Raw genomic sequence first — 23,390 nt, forward strand, 5'->3', positions numbered from 1 at the left:
CAGAGGCAAACCGTGCCATCTGGTGACCTTAATTTCTAACAGGGAACAGGTAAATATTTGTGATTTGTAGCCAGAGGGATGGGTACAGTACTCAAGGCAGGATGACTCATTTACCAGCTGTTGTCAAACGTGTCTGGTGGTTGTTGTGCAGGAACACCCTCCAAGGACAGTGCCTCAGAAGGGCTGGGAAAGGAGCTGGAAGGTCACACAGGTGAAGCCAGACCAATCTAAAAGGACATTTGTCTGGTTTTGCTTCATTCCCACACTGTGTTGGTCTACAGAGCCTTGGTAAAAAGCTGGGTGATCTCTGCTTGGATGGTTGGCAACTGCTCTCCCTGTCAAGGCAGGGCTTGGGATGGCAAGGTCTGACTTTGGTGTGAGCCAAGAGAGCCAAACCTTTGGCATTCCTGCTGGAGAAATGAACTGCTTTGTCACTGGCCCTGGCTGAGGAAGCCACCTCAGCCCCTTGGTGGTCAGTGGTGAGCAAAAGCTGTCAAGAGCCATCTCAGACACCTGAGGGGAAGGCTGAGAGTCCAAGGATGCAGTCACTCCTTATGAGTGAGGGCACAGGCTGTTAATGGATCAGCAAAGTCCCCCAGGGCTTTGAGGGGCCTTCCCGAAGGTCTCAGTTGCTGTAAGAAAGGGAAGATGCTGAATCCTTCCTGTGGGGAGCTCGAGCTCTGTAAATCCCTTGAATTTGTGCTTCAAGTGGCTCCTCCCTGTTTGTAACAACAGGTGCCCTTCTGAAGCGTTATTCCAGCTGGTGAGAAGCCAGGCCAGATCTGATGGAACTGCACATCAATGCCAGCTTTCAAATCCAGCATGGAACCAGACAGTTGACAAGCTGTGCCCTTACTGATCTTAATGCTGTGAGCCGAATAAGCTCACTGGTTTTGCCAGATTCTGAAATTAAGAGTTATTTCCTGTGACATCATACTTTTCCTCATCCATTTTAATTGCGTGCAGCAATTTTCCTTTCTGTCATGAACCATGGGGGTGTGCTGTTAAGCAGCTGCTGCTCTCTGTTACACCAGCTTCTCTGGCAGAGTGGTTGCTCAGCATTCTCTTGTGCCCTCTCAGTGAAGTTGTGTAGCTTCCCTCGGTGTTCCAAAAGCAATTGGAAAAGTTTAGATCAAAGGTGGCACAAAAGGCCAGAAGATGCTTATTTTCTTTTCATGGAAAGCCTCATTTAAGGAAGGAATCAAGTGATTCTGACTCACACAGTCAATCAGGACATGTATATATGGCCACTAATATTTTTGGAGGCAGAAGAAAATTGCCCTCAGCACTTTGCTGAACATGCTGCTGATACACGGCAGCTGTGCCTTTGTCAAGCCAAGTACTAATATCATGTTACTTACATCAGTCATTTTTGCATTTGTGGTTTGCAAAAAGGGTCAAAAGAAAAATAGGATTTGAATTGGGAGCTTAGAAATTGTGTGGTTTTACAGAGACTTCTGAGCTGACAAAAGAGAGGTTTGATCGCGTGGCAATGTTGGCAGTCCAAGTGCACAAAAATGTGTGTTATATAAATAATTCAGCAGAATAGTTCAGCATATTCTCTTTCCTTTCTGCAAGGGTGCCTGAAGCACTTTCTCGACCCAAATTGTACTTGAAAATCAAAGAATTAAATCTTGTGCTGTTCTTAAAAGTAAAAAGAAGTGTAAGAGCTGTGAGAAAATCACCGTTTCTCTGTATTTGAGAGGAGAATAGAGCATTTAAAAATATATTTAATGTGTTGCGCACTTAACAGTGATGCTGATCCACGTGAGATTGTTTAAAACAGAAAGTGAGGGTGATTCCCTTCCCACACCTTTGCAGCATCAACTGACTGCAGGGCAAACACTGCCTGGTTTAAACCAACACTGCTACAAGTGCCAAGTCAGCGGGTGGTGAACGCTCCCAGGAAATCAACAACGCTTCTCTTGCTGTTGTTGTTCATTTTTATTTATTTTATTTTATTAGACAACTGCTTTCCATTATAAATAAATAAGGCATGAAGGTTCTCCATACTGTTACAGAGCTGGTAGCCACAGCTGTGTGTGCAGCTCCTGATGTATCTGGGGCTGTGGGGCACCTGGAAATGCAGAGTGTGGAAGAGAAGAGCAGTTGGTGGTTTTGAGGAGGAGACCTCTGGAGCAGGGGTGGTTTGCGCATCACACTCCTGCCAACTTACCTCTGTGGTACTCAGCTTAACAAAACAGGGGGGTTTTGGGGGGGTTTTCTGTATTAATTCCATGGGGAGTGAAAGAAAGGTCACTCCTTGTAGCATCAAAGCCCTGGATGGAGGGGATTATTCCATTTCAACAGTCTTCCCCTTCCAAAGCCACATTCGCATTTTTTTTCTCTCATTGTTGCAAAGGTTCCAGCTGTTGACCCAAGATTTTGGGATGTAAGCTGGTGAAAACAGAATCCAGATGTAGCTGATGGTTGCTCCAGGGGGGTACGGAGTGGGTTGCTTACACTGAACTGCTGGGTTTTGTGGCTCAGTGCTCAGGGTGTTGCCTAAGCTGTAACGAGATGCTGCTTCTCTGCCTAAAACGCGTCTGACTGTACAAGGTCATCATCTAGTTCATGGAAGCTGGAAACTGGTGATTCCTGAGACTGCAGTGGCCTTTTGGCTGCATGTTTGCATGTCTGTGGAAGCCAAAGTGAGGAGATTTCAGTGCTGGAAAGGGAACTGGAACATGAGAGGCAACAGTGTCTCAGACAAGAAAGATTATTTTCAGCAGGAAGCTGAAATCTGTCCTTGTGGCTGGGGAGATGTTTGGAGCAGGAGTGAGGGGTGATGTGTGATCCGTGCTACTGCCAGGGCCAGTCTCCTGACCTGGGAGATGCTGCATCCCCTGGCTTGTGTGTGAGTTCCTGGGAGTCAGTTTTGAGCCCATGCAAGCTGTTTTTAAGGAATTTGCTACGATGGGACAATGACCTTTTGAAGAGCACAGCACAGGGAGCTGATACCCAGACCGTGAGATGAAAGTGTGTCTCTGATATTGTAATAGCACTTCTTGTCTCGCTATGGGAAAGCCCTGGGCACCGACTTCCTACCAGGCATGGTGCTTCACCTGGGTTGAAATACCAGAGCAGACTTAATGTGAGTAAATCCCACATGCCTGCAAGGTCTGGAGAGTGTGGATTGAAACACTGAGCAACTCTGATGGAGATGGAACAATCAGTCTTATGTTTCTCTTCAAGTTTTTCCAGTTGCAATGAGCTTGCATTGTAAAGAGCTGAAAAACCTGACTGATTAGAGAATGGCTTAAATAGCAAGACCATGCTGCCCTTTGGGGAAGGCAGAGATAGAAGTCTCTTGGGTTCAAGCATAGGTTCTCAGCCATAAAACCTAACTGGAGGATTGGGCTGCTGTGCTGGGGCAGCCCCTAAAGTTCTGATGGCTTTTTGTTTTACTTTGAGGTGCTGTACTCCAGCTGTGGCAGGATGCTGGAGGACATCCAGGCTTTTGCTTGCAGATAATTGGGCTATAGGACAAGCTGAAAAAGGGTGGAGGGGGAGACTGGCTTCTTTTCTTTCATGGTGGGGTTTACATTGCTGTTGTGATGTCTGGCAGCGGCAGTAACTCATGCAGAGATCCGTCATGTGGTTTCTGAAATCCTCTAACTACAATGTACAATTGTCCCAATGGGTTGTCCAGAGCCTAAGCTTAAAAAAGTGAGTTGGGTCCCAGTGACATTCTCTCGCTTGCAGACCTCTCGAACCTCCAAAGCAGAGGGGCCACGTGGCGTTTCCTGGGGTTCAAGAGAAGATGTGGCCCTTGCAATTGCACGTGGGAGCTGCGGAGAGCCAGGACTCATTTGCTGCTCTTGTTTTTCACTTTTGTGGCATTGATGTCTGCTTTTGTTTTCTGGATGCGGGAGAAGATCTCCTTAAAAAGAGCCTTGTATTCAGGCTGGCTCTGCTCCAGCCGCTTGTCCACGGCCTCCACATGTTTGCTGATGGTCTTTTCCATGGTTTTCCGCTCTTCCAGCTCGTGCCCCTCTCCTCGGAAGTCCCTGAAGGAGCTGTCACGGGAGATGGGCCGGGAGGTCTGGACCCCCGTGTGGCGCACGCTGTCCTTGTGCTGCCGGCACTTGCTGAGGAGCTCCTCGTACTTCTCCAGCAGGGCGTGGTACTGCTCGTCCACCTCGCGCAGGATGGACATGCCCCGCTTGCGCACGTTGTTGGCGTGCAGGGTGTAATTGCCCTCGTGCCGGCTCACGGCGTCCTTGGTCACGATGGCGTTCAGGGCCGTGTCGCTGCAGCTCTTCCGCACCGGGTGGTTCGGGGAAGGGGTCATGGATGTCCCGTGGCTTTTCCCTCCCTCCTCCTCGGACAGGTCAATGTAATCTGCTTCTGGGGCATTGTTCAGCGGTTCAAGGAGGGCTTCGGACAGGTTGTCCTCTCTGCTGAGCAGGTACTTCTTGACTTGCTTCATCTGCTGCAGCTCCAGGAGCTCTGCTTCCAGCTCCTTGATGCGCAGTTTGCAGTTCTCCATCTCGCACACCCGCTGCTCCAGGTCCGAGTACTCCTGGATAACTGAGGTGTACTCGCGCTCCACCCTCTCCTTCCGCTGCTTCTCCTGGTTCACCTGGGATCTCAGCGAGTTCACCATGGCTTGGAGACGCTCGTTCTCCCTCTCCAGCGGCTTCTGGTTGAATTCTGTGGAAGAGCTGTGGACCTGGAATGCATCCTCATACCTGAAAGAGGAGAAAGATTCTTGAGAGAGTCTGACCAAGCAGTACTCCCATGAGGGATTTGTGTTTTATTGTTATGGAAGTAGTTCCACTGATGTCCAAAAAGGACATGAGCTCATGGAGTGAGATGTGCCTTCTCCATGTGCCAGAAGACCACAAGGTGTGGCTCTTCTGGACACAGAGACAAATCTCTGTCCACAGAACTTTCAGTTTTATTGGCAGCAGCAATAAAAGACAGGAGGGAAATGAGATCCTAAAAGGTAAAAGACACATCTGGTTAACACACAAGCAAGAATGAATGTTCAAGTGCTACCAGTCTGAGCTGAAAGTAGGTGGCTTTGGGTTTTTCCTGCTAAGTCCATCAGCTGCTCTCTGCACCTTGGAGTTCACCAACTACCCACCGCATATGGCAACAACCCCAGACCCACCCAGCCAAAACTCTGAAGCACATGTGCTGCTGCCAGTGCAGCCCTGTGTCTGAGGGTGCTCTGGGGGGAGCGAGGGAAGATTTACGTGACAAGGCAGAGATTTTTGATAGAGATGCCCCGTCTTCATTGCCTGGGAAATGATAACAAGTACTTCCCCCTTCCCTTCAGGAATTTGGGTTTTCCTCCTCAGTGAAGCACCCATGGCATCCTGTTTGTTTAGAACAGATTGGAAAAGTGCAAGCTGCATGGCTTCCCCTGGGAGGCATGGCTCTGGTGAGGGGTATTGAACAGATTTTAAGGCACTGAAGGGCAGCCTGACCTTCAGAGCCAACTGTGGAGCTGCAAGGGGGCCCAAGGTCCTGTGCTAGGGGGGAGAGTGGGATTGGGGGACTGGGGGGGAAAAGAACCACAGAGACATTAAGTGGATTTTGCTGGGGGTCACTTTATGGCCTGATTAACATCCTCATTGCTGCTGCAATGAAAGTGTCTTTCGTTCATATCCTCTGGCAGAGGATGCTTTCAGTAACAAAGTTTATTGATTGCTTATCTATTTAAAGAACCCTCTTTTGTGGACAAAGCTGAGCAAGAAATGTCCTCGTGAGGTCAGTGAATTAACACGTTCCCGGGTTTTGAGGAGGATTAGGGCTGCAGTAGTGCTGAAGGTACAGCACTTGGCAGCACATGGTGTATCTGCACGTGTGACTGGTGTTCCTAGGGACTGCTGGAGTCATGCAGCACAAAATGCACCATCTCAACTGGTTTCAGTGAGCCGGAGTGCTGGTGTTGTGCTGGAAGGCAGCTGGAAAGGGAAAATGGGCTGTGCTGGTTTGGGAAGGGAGGTATCACTGTGCTGAGATCATGAAGGCTCTGCCTTGCCAACTCCACCTTAGGCAGGTGGGTTGGTGAGAGGAACATCCCCCCCTCCAGCTCCAGCCGTGGGTTTCAGGCTCTGACGCCCAACCTCTGTGTCTGAGAGGTTTCTGTGCACCCCCAGAGGGGCTCACCCACCACCTCCCCTGTTTGTGGGGAGCATTTTGGAGGGGTTGCCACAGCAAAGGCTCCATACCTGGGGCTGGAGCACAGCTCCTTAAGGCAGGGGAAGGTGTGGATGGTTCGGCGCCGCTCCCTCTTCTCCCTCCGGATACGGAGCTGCTCCAAGCTCCGCATTTCCTCCACCTGCTTCTGCAGCTCCTCCACCTGGTTCTGCAGCCCCTCGATTGTTTCTGTCAAGCTGCAGAGAGAGGAGAGAGCACAGCTGAGGAGTCAGGTGCTACAGGTTCCTAAAAGGTTTCTTTTTCCTGTAGAGAAATCCAGTCTAGGGAAGGTGCTTCCAGTTTCTAGCATGTGCCCTGGGATCATGACATCACTTCTTTTTTTGTTGGTCTTTCTCTATGTGGTCACTCTTGAATGGGGTTGGTTATAAAAAAGGGACAGGGGGATTGATTTGAGGCCTTCTGTCCTCAAATCAGTTGGCTGAAAGAGTAACCTGTGGGACATAAGCACTCTCCTGAAACATCTCTGCACTTAAAACAAGCATCTCTTCCTTTTGTTTGTCTTGTGGAGAAACACAGAGACTGGGCAGAGATTTTGTTTTGTTCTGTCTGCAGATAGTTTGAAAAACACTCTGCTCAGAAATTCCTTCTCCACACAGTTGTTTGCAAATGATGCTGCATTACAAGGACATGGCTTAGGCTGCTGTTTCTAGGGATGACCTTGATCATGGGCTTGTTTTAGGAAAGAAATATTATTGATAAACTGGTGTTTCAGCATGGACTAGCCAGGGTTTCATGAGTTGCTGGATCTGTGCCTGGTGTTTCTTCAGGGCTGTGTGCTGGGGATCTCTCTGATAGGATTATGTGCCTTTTCTCCAAGGAAAAGCATCTGAGGAGAGGCTGCTGTGCCTCTCTCCAGGTAGCTTCAGACATTCCTTTATCCAGCCCTCATCCTAGGGATGTCTGTGCTGTGGCTGACCCCTGATAACCGGTATTACTGCAACGCACTTGTGTGCTAAACATCTGCAGAAGTGGGCTGATGCAGAAGAGAATGGCTCAGATAGCAATGACAGGCTGCACTTTGGGGCAGGGGAAAGGTGATCTTGAAGATCCAGGGGAGGCCATACCACTGGATCTTCTGTTGGGAAGTCTTGCTTTCCAGCACGAGCTTCTGGTTGGCCAGCTCCAGGTCCCGCGCGGTCAGGTCCAGCTGCTCGTAGACTTTCGCGTGCTGCTCGTTCATCTGCCGCAGCATCTCCAGTTGCTTGGTCAGGTACTGCAGGGAAAAGTGAAGCATGAGCACTCCACATCCAAAAACCAGGGTTTTTCACAAGCAGAAATTCCTACAGCCTTTGCTTCCTCTGACAATGTGTTCTTTGGCTCTGCCTGGTTGAAGCCTCTTCCACAGATGAAATATTCATGCCCTCGACCACTGTAAATATTTTTGTGTCTAAAATACAATTGAACTTCCTCTGCCCTCTGTGAAGGGCACTAACCTCTCTCTCTCTATATTCAGCTGCCTTTTTATCCCAGTACCAAAGAAAGTTGATATCCCTGGGACTGAAAGTTGACTGAAATTGGCCAGTTGGTTACTGGATCATCTGACAGATCGATTGCAGAAGCTGTGTTTCCTTGGGAATTCAGGCTAAAACTCTGAGTCTGTGAAATATGAGGAGACCTGTGGTTTCTGTGGATTTGCACACCCTTTTCTGTAAGTCTGCCATTGCAAAATCTTATCCTCAGAAGACTAGGAGAGGGGCATCTACTCAGGTGCTCACTCTCAGCTGGGGCCAGATTCCAGATCCTATGGTGGATGTGCTTCTGACGGGCTGCTGGAGGGGGAATGACTAAACCCATCCCCTTGTTCCCTCATACATCAGCTGTCTGATCCCTGCAGCATCATGTGCTGCTCTTGTGAACTGGCAGACTCTTCTGCCCTGTGTCCTTTTAAATCAGGGGGTGTCCAGTCTTTTTTAACTCACAGATCCCTAGAAGGTTTCCAGTGGATGAAAACCCTCCCGGGCACAGCAGGTTTAAGCCTCTAAGATCAGTTCTGTGAGCTCTTAGAAATACTGCCCTGACCCCACAGGAAGCTTGAAATCGGAGTTTAGATTGCAGCTCTTGGAGAAAGAGCTATTTTATGCCTCTAACAAAGGGGGCTGTGTTATTGGGGTGCCGAGGGGCCAGCTGGGAACAAATGCAACTCTGAATCTCTGGGATCAAGGGAAAGCTGCAGCAGAGCAGAGAGAAGGGAGTGTGAAGGCTGATGGATGTGCAGGGGAAGGCCAAACGTGACCCAGATGCAGCCTGGTGCCAAAATCTGGTGCCAAAATCTGGTGTACACATCTGGGCAGGGAGTGAGGATGTGAGAAAAGAGAAAATGCCATTTAATAGGGGAACGAGACCCTCTCCAGGGCCGGGATGAGCTTTAATGCATCAACAGACTTTAATCCATCCTGCTTCAGGCACTTACAGAAGATACTTCAACTTCCATGCCCCACAGCACATCCCTGCCTTCCTGCTGGCATCTGTGCTGCTGGCACTGGTGGAAGTGCCCCTTTCCCACCTTTGCCCTTAGGTGACAGTGGTGGCCAAGCAGCCCCTGTCCCCACCCCTGTCCCGACTGTGTCCCTACCTCAATCTCCTGCACTTGCTCCTCGTTGGTGGCATACATCTGCTGCAGGGAGTCCTCCAGCTCTTTGTTTCGCTCCAGCAGTGTCTTCCCCAGCTCTGCAGCCAAGTGTAAGTCTGAAAAGCAGAGGGACAAAGCTGCTGCAGTTCCTACAGCTCCATGGCTGGCTGTGTTGGGATCTCCCCCTGCCCCAAAAAATGACCCCACACCAAGTACAACAGCACATTTTTCATGATACTGGTTTTACTGGCACGTTTTGACCTGGCTGTATGTTCACATACAGGATCTGGCTTCTTGTCCTGCTGGGCTGCAGGAGCAAGGAGAGGCCAAGCTCAGGACTCTGCAGCTCCTCCATGCAATGACAATTTAGTGCTTTGCTGACTGCAAAACCCTCCTGCACTCCCTGCACGCTGTAACCAGGATCAGCCCAGGATTTGGGCTGTGGCAGTGCTCAGCACCTCCATCCCCTATCACTGAGAAGAGCTCAGCACCCATCAGAGTGGAGCAAAGGGTTAGTAAAGCCCTGCAGGGCCTTGGGGATGCTCTCTAAATTACATTATTATCTCTAACGAAGGGAGTGCCTTGCCTTCCCTGTCAGCCTCCATCCATCACCCACTAATAGACTGACAGGAGTAATAAAACCCCCCGTGGCCCGAGGGGGCTGGAGGCACCTCCCAGATGTGCCACCCTGGCAGCACTGCAGCGGCTGAATCCAAGGCTCTTCCCTTGGGGCAGCTCCAGGGAAAGGACAAACTACTTTGTGTTCACTCTCTGCCACCTCTAAACGCCCTTAGGAAGCTACTGAAATAGTTTGACTTCAAGAGAAATGCAGGGAAAAGTAGATGTTGACAGTGTGGTCAGTTGAAAATGCTGGTTTTGCTGCTGGGAAAATAAAAAGCCTCCAGGCCCTGTGAATCCTGTGTTGGCCAAAGCTTGAGCATAAAGGTGATGCTGTTTGTGAGGCTGGGACAGCACAGTTGGCTCTGAGAACAGCCTTCCTAAGAACAGGAATTGGTTGTCTTCTTAAAACCTGACTATGAGCAGGTGGGTTTCATTTTTCTTGGTGCTTCTAGAGGTAACAGCTCTTAGGAGGGCAGAGTAAAACTCTCACCTTAATCCTTCCAAAAGGTAGGGAAACAGGTCCTGGTGTGCATTATTACTCTTTCTTTCTGGTGTGCTTATCATGCAGCTGCAGGTAATTAAGGAGTGACAATCCTGCAGGGTGTGGGGGACCTGGGTCTCCTGCCCTGGCATTTTCTTAGCCTGTTGTAATGCTCCCCTCTAGTCTGCATCTAAGGATGTGCTCTGAAAAGGCTTTGTCAGGGCTGAGAGTAGCTATCATTTTCTTCAGTGGTTCATTTGGCCATGAAGTTGATTGGGAGAGAGGGATATTTGGTCACTAAAACAAGAAGAAGGGGAACCAGGACTCCTGGGATGTATTCTGAGCCTGGGAAAGCCCTGACCTCTCACACATCACAAAATGAGGCTCACGCTGACCTTGGACATGGGTGCTTGTCAGGGGGTGAGCTGCAGTGCTGTCAGTGCCTGGGATGGGGCTCTCCTGATGGATGAGGCTGTGCTGTGAGATGTGCTGGTGTGTTACCACTTCGTGTGTTGCCTGGGTTTCTTTCTGCTGGCTCCCCAGATGTGGTGCTGCCAACAGCTGCTCAGTGTGTCCTCGAATCTCCCCTTTCCATGGGAATGTGCTCTCCAGCTGTGCCCTGCATTGCAGGGTGTTATTATTAAAAGGGCTGTGACCTTTTTAATTATAATCCTCTTCATTGCACAGTGACCCAGTCTGAGGACTGCACTCGCAGCTCTCCCTGCAGTCAAGTTATTGGCACGTTTCCCCACGGACAGACCTCCTCCAGCTATTTGGTTTTTTCCAAGCACCAAATTTCCCTAGTTTATAAAGTGCCCTTGGGAGACCTGAGTGTTTGCTACACCAGCTGGGGCTGGGGGAACAGCCAGATGCCAGCAGAGATGAAGGATAATTTGTGCCTTTAAGCTGCTTGGGGCTGTGTTTAATATCAGCACCACCTTGCCAGAGCCAGTGTTGTTCCTGGAGAGTGGCACCTTGGAAATCACATCCCTGGCAGCAAGCAGGGCCCTGATGTGGAGGTCTGGAGTGAGAGGGCTCCGTGCTGTGCTCCAGGTAATGAGTCAAGTGTGTCCCCATCCCTGTGGATTACACCAGTGCTCTCCCACCATATGGCATCCAATTTAATCAGCTGGGGTTGAGTTAAGTGGATTAGGCAGTGCAAGATCCTGCATTGTAATTTAAAGGGCTCTGTCAGCAATAATTTAATGGGGGAAATGGGCAGCGTTTGGGGATGAGTGGGAAAGAGGAAAGAATGGGGCTTGCCTCTGAGAAGAAAATTGAGTCTTCATTTCCATTTTGAGAAAAAGGGCCTGGGAGACTCCAGGCTTGAAGGACATGGGGGAATTGGTTCTTTTAGTGCCTTTTAACTGCCTCAGCCATTGTCACACACACTCCCTCACTCTCTGCCTGCCAGCCAAAGCATCCTTGGTAATCCTGTTTCATCCACCCTCTTGTGCCTGAGTCCTCTTCCCCACCTGTTGGTCCCCCCAGCTTATGGGGCTGGGGGGAGGAGGGGGATGCTGTGGAAATGCTTTAATGTCCTCTTTAGACCGGATCCCTCTTGATCTTTGTACTAATTGTGGCTCTGCCTGGGCTGAGGGAGCACACAGCTGCTCTCCACAGAGACCTTGGAAACCTGAGGCTGAATGTGAAATTTCACCAAGTTGTTTGAGGGAGAAAAAGAACTGTGTAGGAATTCAGGAATCCTTTCTACATAGTACTATGGTTTCCCCACAATTTTTTGTATTCCTCTTTGCTTCTCCCCTGTCAGATCATCCAGCCAATGCTGAAGGACTTGCCCTAATTTAGCAGATACGCTGATGTCTCCCTTCCCCCTCACCTCTGGATGCAGAAGGAGAAATAAAGTGCTGTGTGTCTGCTCCATGTGCCCAATCCCTCCACATCCTGACTGTGCTGAAGGCACCACTGTGAAATGGTCAATGTTCCACTTCAAAAATGGGGTCTTGATGCTGCCAAATCCTATCAGGAGAGAACTGTGGATGCAAAATGTCCCGGGCAGCACCAGCCTGGCACCCTCTGGCTCCCTGTACTGCAAGCACTGACGTGACCCTTCGAATTAACTCCAGCCAAGGAGACATGCTGTGTCCCCAAACAAAGGGCTGTGCCTGTGGAGCAGGGGAGGGAGGGATGGAAGCTGCATTTCTCTGAAAGCTTCCATGGGAAAGGCCTCTGAGCAAGGAGGGTGGGGATGGGAAGAGAGACCATATGGTGGGAAGGGAGCAGGAGCTGAATCCAAGCAGTGCTTGGTACAGAGGAGCAGGGCTGGGCAGTACATCAAGGAGAAACCTTCCTGGAGCTGCAGAGATCAGCAGTAGCAGCCCAGCAATAATTCTGCTACCTCTGTGCCATTGAGGAAACTTGAAAAAAAACCCATTCTGATCCAAAAGCTGTAGTAGGTTGCCTTTGATGGAAAGAGGCTGAGGGACAAACTGCAGGCTATTCCCTCGTGGCAGCATCCTGTGGCAGTGCTGGCACAGCTGGATGGTCCCTGCATGGGGCTGTGGCAGAGCTGGATGCTTCCCCAGCCTTACAACGAGGCTCAAAGAGGATTTGGAGCTGTTTCTGCCTTCCCAGTGCTGGCCTGCATCTGTTTGAGCAGAGCACTGTGCCACAGCCCTCAGGAGGGATTTCTTCCCTCCAGCATCTCCCGGTTGTGACTTTGGGAGAGCATAAGCCTGGTGCTGGGCAGGTTTTGGCTGCTTGTGCCTCAGTGATGATCCAGTAGCTGTTCAGATGCTCCTCATAAATGCAGCTTTCTGGAGGAAGCCACCATCTGGTGCAGCTGTTTTGGACTTTCCCCTGTCATCTGTCTTGCAGTGTGGGATTCTCATGTTTAGGCTGTGAGAGAACACACTGGGGATGCTGCACTTGGCTCCTCACCTTTAATAAACCAGCCCTGTCCCTGTCCTATAAAGCCAGCAGCTTGCAGAGGCACAGAAGTCATTGCTGTGTGGCACAGATGAGCAAAGGTTTATGGATTTGCAGGTCCTTTTCAAATGAGCATGTATAAAGGAATTACTTATGGCCCCTTCCTAAATGTGGGGCTGTGGAAAGGGCTGCTCCTGTCCTGTGCTGCACATGGTGAATGCATCTGCTGAAGAGCAGGGAGGAAGGTGGGGAGGTCTCTGGAGGAAGCTCAGGGTGCTTGTGAGTTGATGGATGGGGTACATTGAGAGTTAAGAACTGATGTTTAATGCTGTTGACGTTTAATTTAATGGCATTTGCTGTCTGCTCCATTACACATGGGTACTTAAAGTCAGGGGTGGGTGCAATTATTCCTTTCAAAGTCTAAATGAATGATGCTATGCTGGTTTACCCTGGGATAGAGTATACTTGCTACTCATTTATGTTCCTTCATAGTTGCAAGGCATTGTCTGGGTATATTACAAGGAAGATCAGATTTGTATATCACTTACTGATGCTCCATGGCAGGTGATGGAAGCAATCTCTGTACTTGGCCTGCATAAGGTATTGCAATGGAACTTGCTGGGGTGCAGGGAGGCAAATGCCATCTGGCAGCATCTCAAACTCAACCTGAAAAAGCCTTTCCAACATGCCCATTCTACAAAGAAAGTGTTTCCCAAGGCCAGCTAGAGCTTCCAGAGAGTCACCAGTATTACTGTTGAGACGTGGATTCCCCATTGCTTTTACACTGTTTTAACTCAGACATTGCTGCTCAGTTCAGCTTTGCACTTGGTTTTGGGGAGGATCTGCTATTTTGGTGTAGTGGCATGTTCCACAAAGGCAGGGCTTGCTTTGTAGAACAGCCCCAATGAAGCAGGTGGGGAAAAGCCTCTGTTAGGGATGGGTAAGGGCAAACAGGGTGCCTAACCCCTGGCAGCACAGCTGTCTCCTCCTCCTCCTCCTTCTTCTCCTTTCAAACTGCGGCTCTTGCTGGGCTGAGCTGATGTTGGTCACACTGGCATTTTTGTTACCCTAATGAGATTTGCTGGATTTCCTGCTCGGTGGGTTTTTGTTTTGTTTTGTTTTGTTTTGTTTTTTTTTCCTTTTCTTTCTCTTGTGTAATCTGTTATGTGCTCCTGTGCTGCCTTTGGCTGTGCAAGTGTCCCTGGTGGGGGGGATCAGGTGGTGGCAGAGGGGTGTTTGGCAGGGGATCAAGGCAAGCCCAGTGCACTGAGAACTACACTATCTTGAGCCCCCCTGGGCAAAAGTGGCATCACCAAGGAGTGGAAATCCCTGACAAGGGGCTCAGGGACACGCTGTCTGTACTGTGCTGTGCTGCAGAGAAGTCCTCCAGCTCCCTCAGCCCCTGCTGCTCTCTTCCTTGCCTTCTATATTTTTCAGTTCTACTCAATATTTCCCTCTATCAGCTCTCCTTTATTCTTCTCAGATGCCCACTAGACATTTTTTATTTAATTTATGCCTTTTCTTTCTTCCCTCTTATCATCCTGCACTCTGAATTCTCCCCTGTATATTAATGCTTGAGACCCAGGATGGTCACCTGTGCTTATGAGCTGTGTCTCTACAAACACACACAGAGCAGTCCCATCCCTGTGCTCACAGCAATTGCTGTGCCTTTTGCCAAGTTGTTAGAGCATGAGAACACAGAGGATGTTATTAGACCATGGCTGAGGCCCCATCTGCATCTTTTCCTGCTGTTCTCTTATCTAAACAGCCTCAGTGCCTGTGTTTGCCTTATAGGCTAAAATGGCTTGAAAGAGCTTGGTGACTGGTGGCTCCAAGGCTCTGATAGTGCACCTGGATCAGAATGTCCTAAATAAATATATACAAGTAGGGCTATTGAAGAGAAGGAGTGAAGAAGGAGGAGGGAGAAAGGGAGCCAGAGCTTTTCTGCGTGCACTCCTCCCCCGGGCAGCAAATCTCCAACTAATTGATTACGTTGGGTTGCAGAAAACCGTGAATAAAGGCTTCCACTCTTTTAAAGCTGAAGACACAGGCATGTGGATGGCAGAACTCCTCTCCCCTGTGTGTTTTGGGGGCAGGAGGTTGTAAGTGACCCAGGATGGACGAGGAGGATGAGCACCAGGGTGCTCAGCACAGTGCTGTGCACGTGCAGAGCCCCGAGCAAAGGCGCCCTGTGAAGGACAGGTCACTGTGCTCACGTGGCAGGGCATGGTGCCCACAGCGCTGGGCTGCCACAGCCATGTCAGTTCTCCTGCCCTGCTCCTGAGCATATTCCCCTACTCTCAGCCATTCCCAGCCAACTCAGAAGCCCTTGCTCCCCTCTTGCTAGGGGGAGGCAGGTGGAACCACTGATACTGAGTGATTTGGACACTCAGGGCACTCAGGGAGCAGCCATTCTAGCACAGCTGTCATTTGCAGCTGTAGCAGCCCCCAAGACCCCTGCCAGCACTGCCACTGCTGGTTACTTCTGTCTGCTACCTCTTATGTCCAGAGGCATATAGGTACAGAGACCTTTCTTCCATGTGTTACAGCTAAATGCAGAAACAGCCTGACCCTCTGCAGCAGCACCAAAAAACCTGCCCACCTCTTCTCCATCAGCCCTTTTTCTTGACTTTGAAGAAAACTGTATCATCTTGCAGGGTGCTGCCCCACTTCTGCTCCCTTCCCATCTGCTGCTGGGGAGTTTAGGAAGCCCTGTTCCTCCAGGTGCTCAGCTCACAGCCAGCTGCCTTGTGCCTGGCTATTGGCACAGGCTGGAGATGCTGCCCATGTGGGAAGAGATCCTGACCTCAGATGAGTGATCAGTGCTGTTTGTGCAGCTGCACAGCAAGAGCACAGGGCTGTAACCTTCCAGTCTGAGTTTGCAGGGAAAGGGAGTGATTAAATACTTGATGTACTCTCAAAATGATATTATGTCCACCACTAGTTCTGAGCAGGATGCAGAGCAATACTTCTTTTGGGGGCCCAGCACTAAAACCAGTGTCCCTGACACAGTTCTGCTTCAAAGACTGATGCTTGTGGGGTGTGCTGTGATGCTCCTTGCTCTGCCTCCTCCTGCAGACACCAGTGCTTGGCCACCACCTCCCAGTTCAGGTGCCTTCCCAGGACTCAACACTTCCTTGTGGACCTAGAAAACTTGGAGGATGGCATGATCACGTCCTTGCTCCAACTGCTGGTGCTGCAGCTGCAAATTTGGAAGAGTCCAAGAAGCGTGGACCTGGGTATTACACACTTGAAGGTCTGAATTCTTCAGAGAGGAGACAAATTAACTGAGCAGGGCCAGGGCAGCTGCACATGGGATAGACTACAGTGGCTTCCCAGAAAGCTGTAGAGGAACAGTCTGTTTTAGCCATTAGAACTGTCACTTTTTGGAGAGAAGGCTTATAAGTGTTTATTAAATACACACTGAAAAAACACAAAAAACAAACATAAAATCCCTTTGAAATTCCCAGCTGTGCAGCAGCAGTTGTGTAACATCTGGTCTCCTTCCTTTGGGGTATTTTGTACTGGAGATATTTTCCTAAATTCTTGGCCCACATATCATGTAGTGGTTTTGGGCAGATTAAGCAGAAGCTTTGGAAACCCTGAAGATGTGTTTAATGCAAGCACACAGACCTCTTGGAGTGAGATGAGGTGGGAATTTAGCACTGTGCTGCTCTGGGAAAGCCTTTTGGGAGAGGAGACAGAGTGTGAGTGTGGGAGCGAGCGGGCAGTGCGTTATCCTGAGTGCTGTCACTGCTTTTAGCAGGAGCAGGATGGGACCCTGGTGCTCTCACTGCTCTAAGTAGTTCCTGCCTGTCACACTGAGTCAGTGCATCTGCCCTGTCACCAGCCAGCACTGGCTGGTACAGGAGCAAAGAGAGAGGATTGGAAAATGCTGGAGTGGGGGACAGGCTCCATGTGCAGGGTGTTAGTGGCCGGTGCCTTGGCTCCCAGTCCCTCAGGCTCAGAGCTGCTGGGGGAAAACGTCCTTCAGGATTCAGACCATAAATTCTTTGTGCATGGCCTTGCCAAGGAGAATTGCCACTGTTAGCTGATTGTTTCAGGATAGGTGATATGGAAAACTCTGATTTTTTTTTTTTTTTTTGTTTTTTTTGTTTTTTTTTTGTTTTGTTTTGTTTTGTTTCCTTTCCAGCTTGTTTTTTTTTTTTTGTTTGTTTTGTTTCCTTTCCAGTAGTTCCTCTAATTCTGCTCCCTCCCACAGCTGGAACTATGTGCCTGGGCTCAGCAGACGTGGGGAGGAGCTTCTGGTCTTGCACTGAAAGTTGCTGTGTGGGGCTTTCTTTGCCCCTTTTTGGCTTTCCTGTGCCCTTTTCTCTTGCTGCCTTCATGTAACAGGGGAATTTTCACTCTAGGAAAATACATCTATATATATTCTTTCCCTCCCCCCCATATTTGGAGTCTCTCATCACTTCTTTAGACTAACCTGTCATCTTATTTCCTTGTCTCCTGTGACTTTTCTAGTCCCTCTTGTCATTCCTAAGCAGCTCAGCAATTAGTCACTGAAAACTTTCCACTTCCATAAGCTACCTGCTGTACTGTACTGCTAAATAAATAAGTGGCTCAGCTACTGCAGGCAAAGCTCTGTCCTTCTTTTTTGCCTCTAGGGAGGGAGGGAGGGAGGGTAGATAACTGCTGTGCTCCTGGAGGACAGGCAAGGTGTGTGCCTTGTCCCTGGACTGCTGGGATGACTGCCTCCTGAGGGGCAGAATATGAGTTTCACCAGCTCCCCTGGGCAGTGAATGCTTTGGGCAAGCTGATAATGGATTGCAGTGCTCAGGACCACCTGGGTGGTGCAGGTGTGGGTGCTAGTGGGTGCCAGCATGGATCCCCTGGGCTCACCCCAGTGCCAGGATCTGGTCACTGGAGCACTGGTGACCCTGTGTCTTTACATGGATGAGTTGGGAATGGTGCAAGCTCAGCACCTTGTGTCAATTTCCTTCTTAGTACTCAATCAATCAGATGCTTGGCAAGAGGAGGAGGAATTAAAAAAGATCCTTAAATCTGGAGACCTTTAGAGGTTACAGCTGTCACATCCTAAGCCTGCATTGCAGATGGTTTGGCCCAAAGGTTTCTGTGGCTGCCCTGGAGGACAATTGGTGTCACAGTGGCAATGAGCTGGTGTGCTGGTCCTTGCACTCCCTCTGGCCCTGCTGCCTATCTCAGAGCAGTGAGAGGCTGTGTATTGACATGGGAGGAATCATTCCACACTTACAGAATCCTAGCATATGCTGAGTTGGAAAGGACCCATCAGGATGATCAGGTCCAACTCCTGGCCCCATGCAGGACACCCAAGAAACCCCCATGTGCCTCAGGCAATGATTAGGTCCAGGGATGAGCAGGGTGGCTTTGAGAGGCCTCCTCTTGGGCTGCACTCTGCTCTCAGACCTGACTGTTGGCAGGGGGATAGGGAGGCTGGGAAGATCAGGGAATGCAGTGGCATGACTGCAAGGAGGATTCATCTTGTGAGATTGCTGCAGTGAGATGAAGGCTGGAAGTGGCTGGCAGAGCTGCTGGGTCTGTTTGGATCCAGATGCAGTTGAGTTGGCACACAGCCCTCCCAAACACAAATGCTCCTGATGAACAGGAAAGGTGCCCCCACTTATCTACAGCTCAGACTCTCTAATTTTAGCTCATTCATTCTCTTGGGGTCTGGCTGCACGTAGGCCCTGAGCACAGGATGTGATGCAACTGCAGCCACATCATCAGTTCACAATGGCTGGAAAATGTTCACCAGAATTTCATCCTGGTTTTAACACTTAGAGGCACAGACTCCCCAGCCCATGGAAGGTGGCTGGACCAAAGCAGCACTGATATCTCATCAAGCTTGCAAAGCAATAAGCTAAGTCATGGTATGAGGGAATTGCAACTCCATTTTTACCACTTTTCTCAAATCAGAAAGCCTTCCCAGAGGGAACATCATTGCAAAGGAAATCTCACAGGACACCACTGCTGTTACCATGTCATTGCTGAGGGTTCTGGCTGGGACCTGAGTCTCTCCTTCTGTGTGCTAAGGCATCTTGGTACAATGCCTTGAGCCACAGAGTGTTACAGTGTGCAGGAAACAGGTAAAGGCATCTGAAAGACACTGGCTTAATCTGACCAAGGCTGGAAGGGCCTTGAGGTTGGGGACCAGATCTTGCTGCTTCCAAAGTATGTGGTAGATGCACCCTGTTGCTGTGGACACTTCAGGGGTAAGAAAGAGTGATTGGGATTTATTATTTTGAAAAAAAATAGTTACTTTGGCAAGGTGAAACTCATGGAGGATGATGAAGAAAGTAACAGGTGCTTAGTGTGGAGCTGGAGGCATGATTTCTACTCTGGTGCTAAAATGGTTAATTAACATAATCATCACAGAGCTCCCAGTTAAGCCATCTGTTGCTTAGCAAACAGTTTTGGATGTAAATGTAATAAATATTTGATGATGCTGTGAAATGATGATAAAGGCCCAGCAACCAACTGGTTCACGGAAGAACCTTCTCTGCTCTCTTAGCTTGGATTGTTTCTCCCACCCCTTGCTCCTAAGGAATGGATTTAAGCCTCTGCTTTTGTCCTCTGCCCTCTTGGTGCTGCTGCCAGGCGTGGTTTCTGTTCGTCCCTGGGCTCTTGGCATGCCAATCCTCTTAGTAATGCCTCTAATCGTGCCACGCTGGATGCCTTGTGCTGTGCTCCCACCCCCCATTCCCAAACCAACGGCTCCATGGCTGTGCCCCCACCAAAGACCCCTGTGTGTCATGCAGAGGCACAGTGCATGTGGACAAAGTCTAGCACTGTCCTTTGTGATGCTTGTGTACCGTGCAAATTAATTACGGTTGTAATTACCCCGTAGGACCTTTCCATTTGGCTGATTCCAGTTAAAGCCTTCCTGCATCTCTCCTTGAGTTTGTGCAAGCCTGTGCAGCCCCTATTCATATACAGGAGGCTGCAAACCCAAAGCTGGGCTTTGTTTTGGGTGTGTGTTTTCCTCCAGTTCTGTATGTGCTCAAAAGTGGAGCCTATATCCAGCCTCAGTCCGTCATCTGGAGACAGTCATTCTGTTTTTAGGCTGCTGGGACAGAGCTGGGAACCTGGCCTGTAGTGGGAAGGTGCTCTTATTGTTGTGAGCCAGTTGTACAGTGCCAGTGCTGACTCATGAACCTGACAGCAGGGACAACATTAGGCTAAAAATCAATTGGTCCCATGTTGTTCAACACTCCCTGTATTCATCCCTAGTTCTGCTGTTGCTCAGCCTACATCCCACCCCTGGACCAGTGCCCAGGCCCCTTGTGAGCCATGGGAAGACGTCACCCAGAAATGTGAATTTCTGAGCATTCAAAGGCTGCACTGTTTATCCAGCTGATAGCTTCATCTCCATGCTCTTGGCTTTGTTGGAGTGTTGTGTTTCAAAGAACAGGGCCCAGTGTCCCACTGCTTCCTGTTAATTGAGAAATTGGGGTTAAAGCCCAGCTGTGACAACCCCTGGGGGCTGGTTACCATTCCTTGCTGGGCCCCTGTCCTGCAGTGAAGTTGTATAAACTTCAAATCATGACATAATGTACTGGAGCGATGGTAGGCTGAGGCACTGCAGCTGGACTGCTGACAGTCAGCTGGAAAAAGCAAATATAAAACTATACCTATGGCACAATGTGCCAGAGGAGGGGAACTGTGTTCAGGTAGGAATGATTTTTTGCTATGTATTGCCAAATCAGTCCCGTTCATTCCTGGGCCACTGGCCTGAAATGGGACTTCTTCCAGTTATTTACTTACTGCGTGTTGACTCAAAATATTAAGATAAGAAAAATAAAAAAAAAAAAAAAACAAAACAAACCAAATACTCACAGGCACCAACTATCCAGTCTTAGAATAAACATTCTATTGAACTAGGTATAGTTACTTCAAAGCAAACTACAGAAGTGACCATTTATCTTCTAACAAGGTACAGAAGTGACCATTTATCATCTTTTGCTGTTTAAAACTTGGCCTTGATTTTTTTTCTTTTCCTCCCACATTTCTCCTGATATTACAGCTGATTGGAAAAATCTCCAGAAGTAATTAGGTGACTAAGAAACTGGAGATCCCTTTGGATTTGGGCTTGGACAGCAAAGCTTTTGAGACAGACTTTCATCATCCTTAGCAATACATTATTTCCCATATATTAATTTCTAACTAATGTGCCTGGCAACTCTGCCTTGGACTACTCTTGAAATAAAAGCCATGTCATAACTACCCCTGTTTGATTCTGCCTGCAGCAAGTTTTTTTGGGAACCAGCTACCTTGAAGGTGTAACACAACAAATTATGTACTGCCCTAGTGCTTAGGACAGCTCTGGGCTCCCTGCCTCTATCCATCGGCTTTAAACTTTCCTCGGCCAGGACAGCGGTTTGGAGCAGCAGAGCCGAGATTTGCCGCTGCAGGATGAGGCGCTGGCTTTGCCAACCAAATAGCAGAACAGAGCGAAGGTATCCCGCCCTCCCGTCCCCGGATTTTTCCCGTTTTCTTGTCCGCGCATCCCCTGGCCCTCCATCTCTGGCAGCTTGCGGCGTGCCCCCATCCTTACCCTGCTCCAGGTCCTGCTGGTCGTACCACGGCTCCTCTTCCTCGCTCTGAAACTCCTCCATCCTGTCGGCGCTCAGCATTTAGCACCAGCGGCCCGGGGAGACGCGCAGCATCCGCCGAAGGGGGGCCCGGCGCCTCCGGACCGCGGAGCGGGATGGATGCGGGGATGCGGGCGGGGATGCGGGCGGGGATGCGGCCTCGGTGCCCCGACCGGGCCGGGAAGGAGGAGGTGGCACGACGTGGCAGCCGGTGCCTGGCCGCTGCCCCGGCTCTGCGGGCCCGGGGGAGGCGGCTTCCTCCTGCCTCCAAGGCCGGGGGGGCTCCGGAGGAGGGGATGCAGCGGGGACGTGGCGGCCGGGGCGGGGGGGCACGGCTTGCACAGGGCTGGGGGATGCACAAAGGAAGGAAGAGGGCCCGGCGCAGCCAGGCAGATCCTCGCTCCGCAGCTCGGTGGGGACCTCTAGCATGGAAATGCTGCAAAGAAAACCGGCGAGAGGGAAGGGGGAGGCGAGGCGAGACCGTCCTCCTTCGCCTCCTTCTTCTCCGCCTCCTCCTCCTCCTCCTCCTCCTCCTCTCCGCCCAGCCCTGCCGCGGACAGCGGGGCGGCTGCGGGGCTGCGGGGAGCGGAGCGTGGGGTGCCAGGGTGGGGCTCACCCTGTCAGCGGTCCCGCAATCCCCCTGCTCTGTCCATCTCGGCTTGCGGTTGGAATGCCGTGTCCCGGCCTTGCCATGGGCTCCACGGGGACTTGGGGCAGTTACGGGGACATCCCAGGGGGGCTTTCAGCGCCTTCTCTGCCTTGCTGGGTTTGTGCGGGTTGTTCTTCAAGATCATCCATTTCCCCCTCAGCTGGGGCTGCAGAAGGGGACACGCCGTACAAACAGCCCCACAGCATCTCCTCAGTGTGGTGTCTTCCTCCAGCCCTCTGTTATTTTGCACTCTGACAGGAAATCAGTGCCTTTGATGCAGGTTCCTCTTTCATTTTTCTTGTATTTGTGAAGGATGGAATGAATTTAAAATTCAGGGAAATCAGGATTTATAGAGTTCTGAGGAGGAAATGTGTCTGTTACATATAAGTAAATTCAGAAAATATCTTGGATTTTGGTGCTTGCTTTCCACCTTAATGGAATAAGGGTTAGAGATGGTGGTCATTCTCCTAGCTGGAGTTTGGCATAAGAGAATTTATTTGTGCTTGTCAGCCCTGGAATCTATCAGAGATTCTAAGATCTAAATCAACTTCTGTGACAGTAACAGTGTGTTTAGATAATGGTTTTATTTTTGTTGTTGAGGGTTTTTTGTGTGTTTTTTTTTTTTCCTTCTGAGTGATGGAACTTCACAGATTTAAATTTGATGGCATTACCTTGCAATGGTGCCTACAGAAAAAGCAATATAAAGTGTCTACGCAAGAGCAGCAGACTGTGCATCCAGAAAATATGGGATTTGTGTCAGAAAACTCTATCCAATCCAGCAGTGACAGGCAGCTGGGTGCCCCTGGATGATTAAAGCAAGGGCTAGTACTCAGCTCTTGTGTACCACAGCGGAGGAGGGGGATAAAGATGGGAATAAAAGAGGAATTATAAACTATTCCTCTCTCCTTTTCTCCTCATAGACCTCTCCATCACATATACACATTCTGAAAATTCAGTGGCTGCTTGGAAAGTCATCTGCTTTAATACAGTCACAGACCAGAATCAAGGAGTCTCTTTAACTTGGCATTTATAACTCAGCAAACATAATCAAGCACTTGTGGTGTATCTGAGAGAAAACCATCTCTAGGTCTTAGATCTTTTTCTAAGCAATTTTAATACAAAAATGGGAAAATCTTAACTTTCTCATGCCTATTGAAGAGTCATGTGGACAATGCCCTTAATGACATACTTCAACTTTTGGTCAGACCTGAAGTGGTCAGACAGTTGGACTGGAATTCTTCTGTTATTTGTGAGAAATAATTGCTTTTGAAAAGTATTCTGTTCGTAACAGAATTCTTATATCTTATAATAAATTCTTATAATTTATCTGTATAATGTAGTCATACTGAGTATTTGGATGCAAAGCCCCAGGCTGTTTGGCAGCAAAAGCCAGATTACATGATTTTGTGAAAATAT

At 49.6% G+C, this 23,390-nt stretch overlaps 1 protein-coding gene across 2 annotated transcripts; it reads right to left on the minus strand.

Annotated features, from left to right (window-relative positions):
- Window positions 1–1,938: 1,938 nt before the first annotated feature.
- Window positions 1,939–21,740, minus strand: CDR2L (cerebellar degeneration related protein 2 like). 2 transcript variants are annotated; one of them, XR_005953037.1, is made up of 6 exons: window positions 21,289–21,740; window positions 8,747–8,859; window positions 7,239–7,387; window positions 6,186–6,350; window positions 2,177–4,694; window positions 1,939–2,077 (listed from the first exon to the last, which is right to left on the minus strand). XR_005953037.1 is itself a non-coding variant. In XM_041409571.1 (5 exons), the coding sequence occupies exons 1-5, from the start codon at window positions 21,365–21,367 to the stop codon at window positions 3,809–3,811; spliced, it is 1,392 nt and encodes a 463-aa protein (XP_041265505.1). In that variant the 5' UTR covers window positions 21,368–21,740; the 3' UTR covers window positions 1,962–3,808. The 2 variants fall into 2 exon arrangements, 1 of the variants encoding a protein (XP_041265505.1); XM_041409571.1 differs by having other exon boundaries at window positions 1,962–4,694.
- Window positions 21,741–23,390: the final 1,650 nt, after the last annotated feature.

This window comes from Onychostruthus taczanowskii, unplaced genomic scaffold (assembly GCF_017590055.1).
Source record: "Onychostruthus taczanowskii isolate IOZ18803 unplaced genomic scaffold, ASM1759005v1 scaffold30, whole genome shotgun sequence".
Classification (NCBI taxonomy): domain Eukaryota; kingdom Metazoa; phylum Chordata; class Aves; order Passeriformes; family Passeridae; genus Onychostruthus; species Onychostruthus taczanowskii.

Coding starts and splice junctions, on each gene's coding strand:
- CDR2L (XM_041409571.1), bottom strand. CDS start 21,367: ATGCTGAGCGCCGACAGGATGGAGGAGTTTCAGAGCGAGGAAGAGGAG. Junction 6,351..7,238: donor TCCCAACAGAAGATCCAGTG/GTATGGCCTCCC, acceptor CTCTCTCTGCAG/CTTGACAGAAACAATCGAGG. Junction 4,695..6,185: donor GAGCTGTGCTCCAGCCCCAG/GTATGGAGCCTT, acceptor CTCCTCTTTCAG/GTATGAGGATGCATTCCAGG.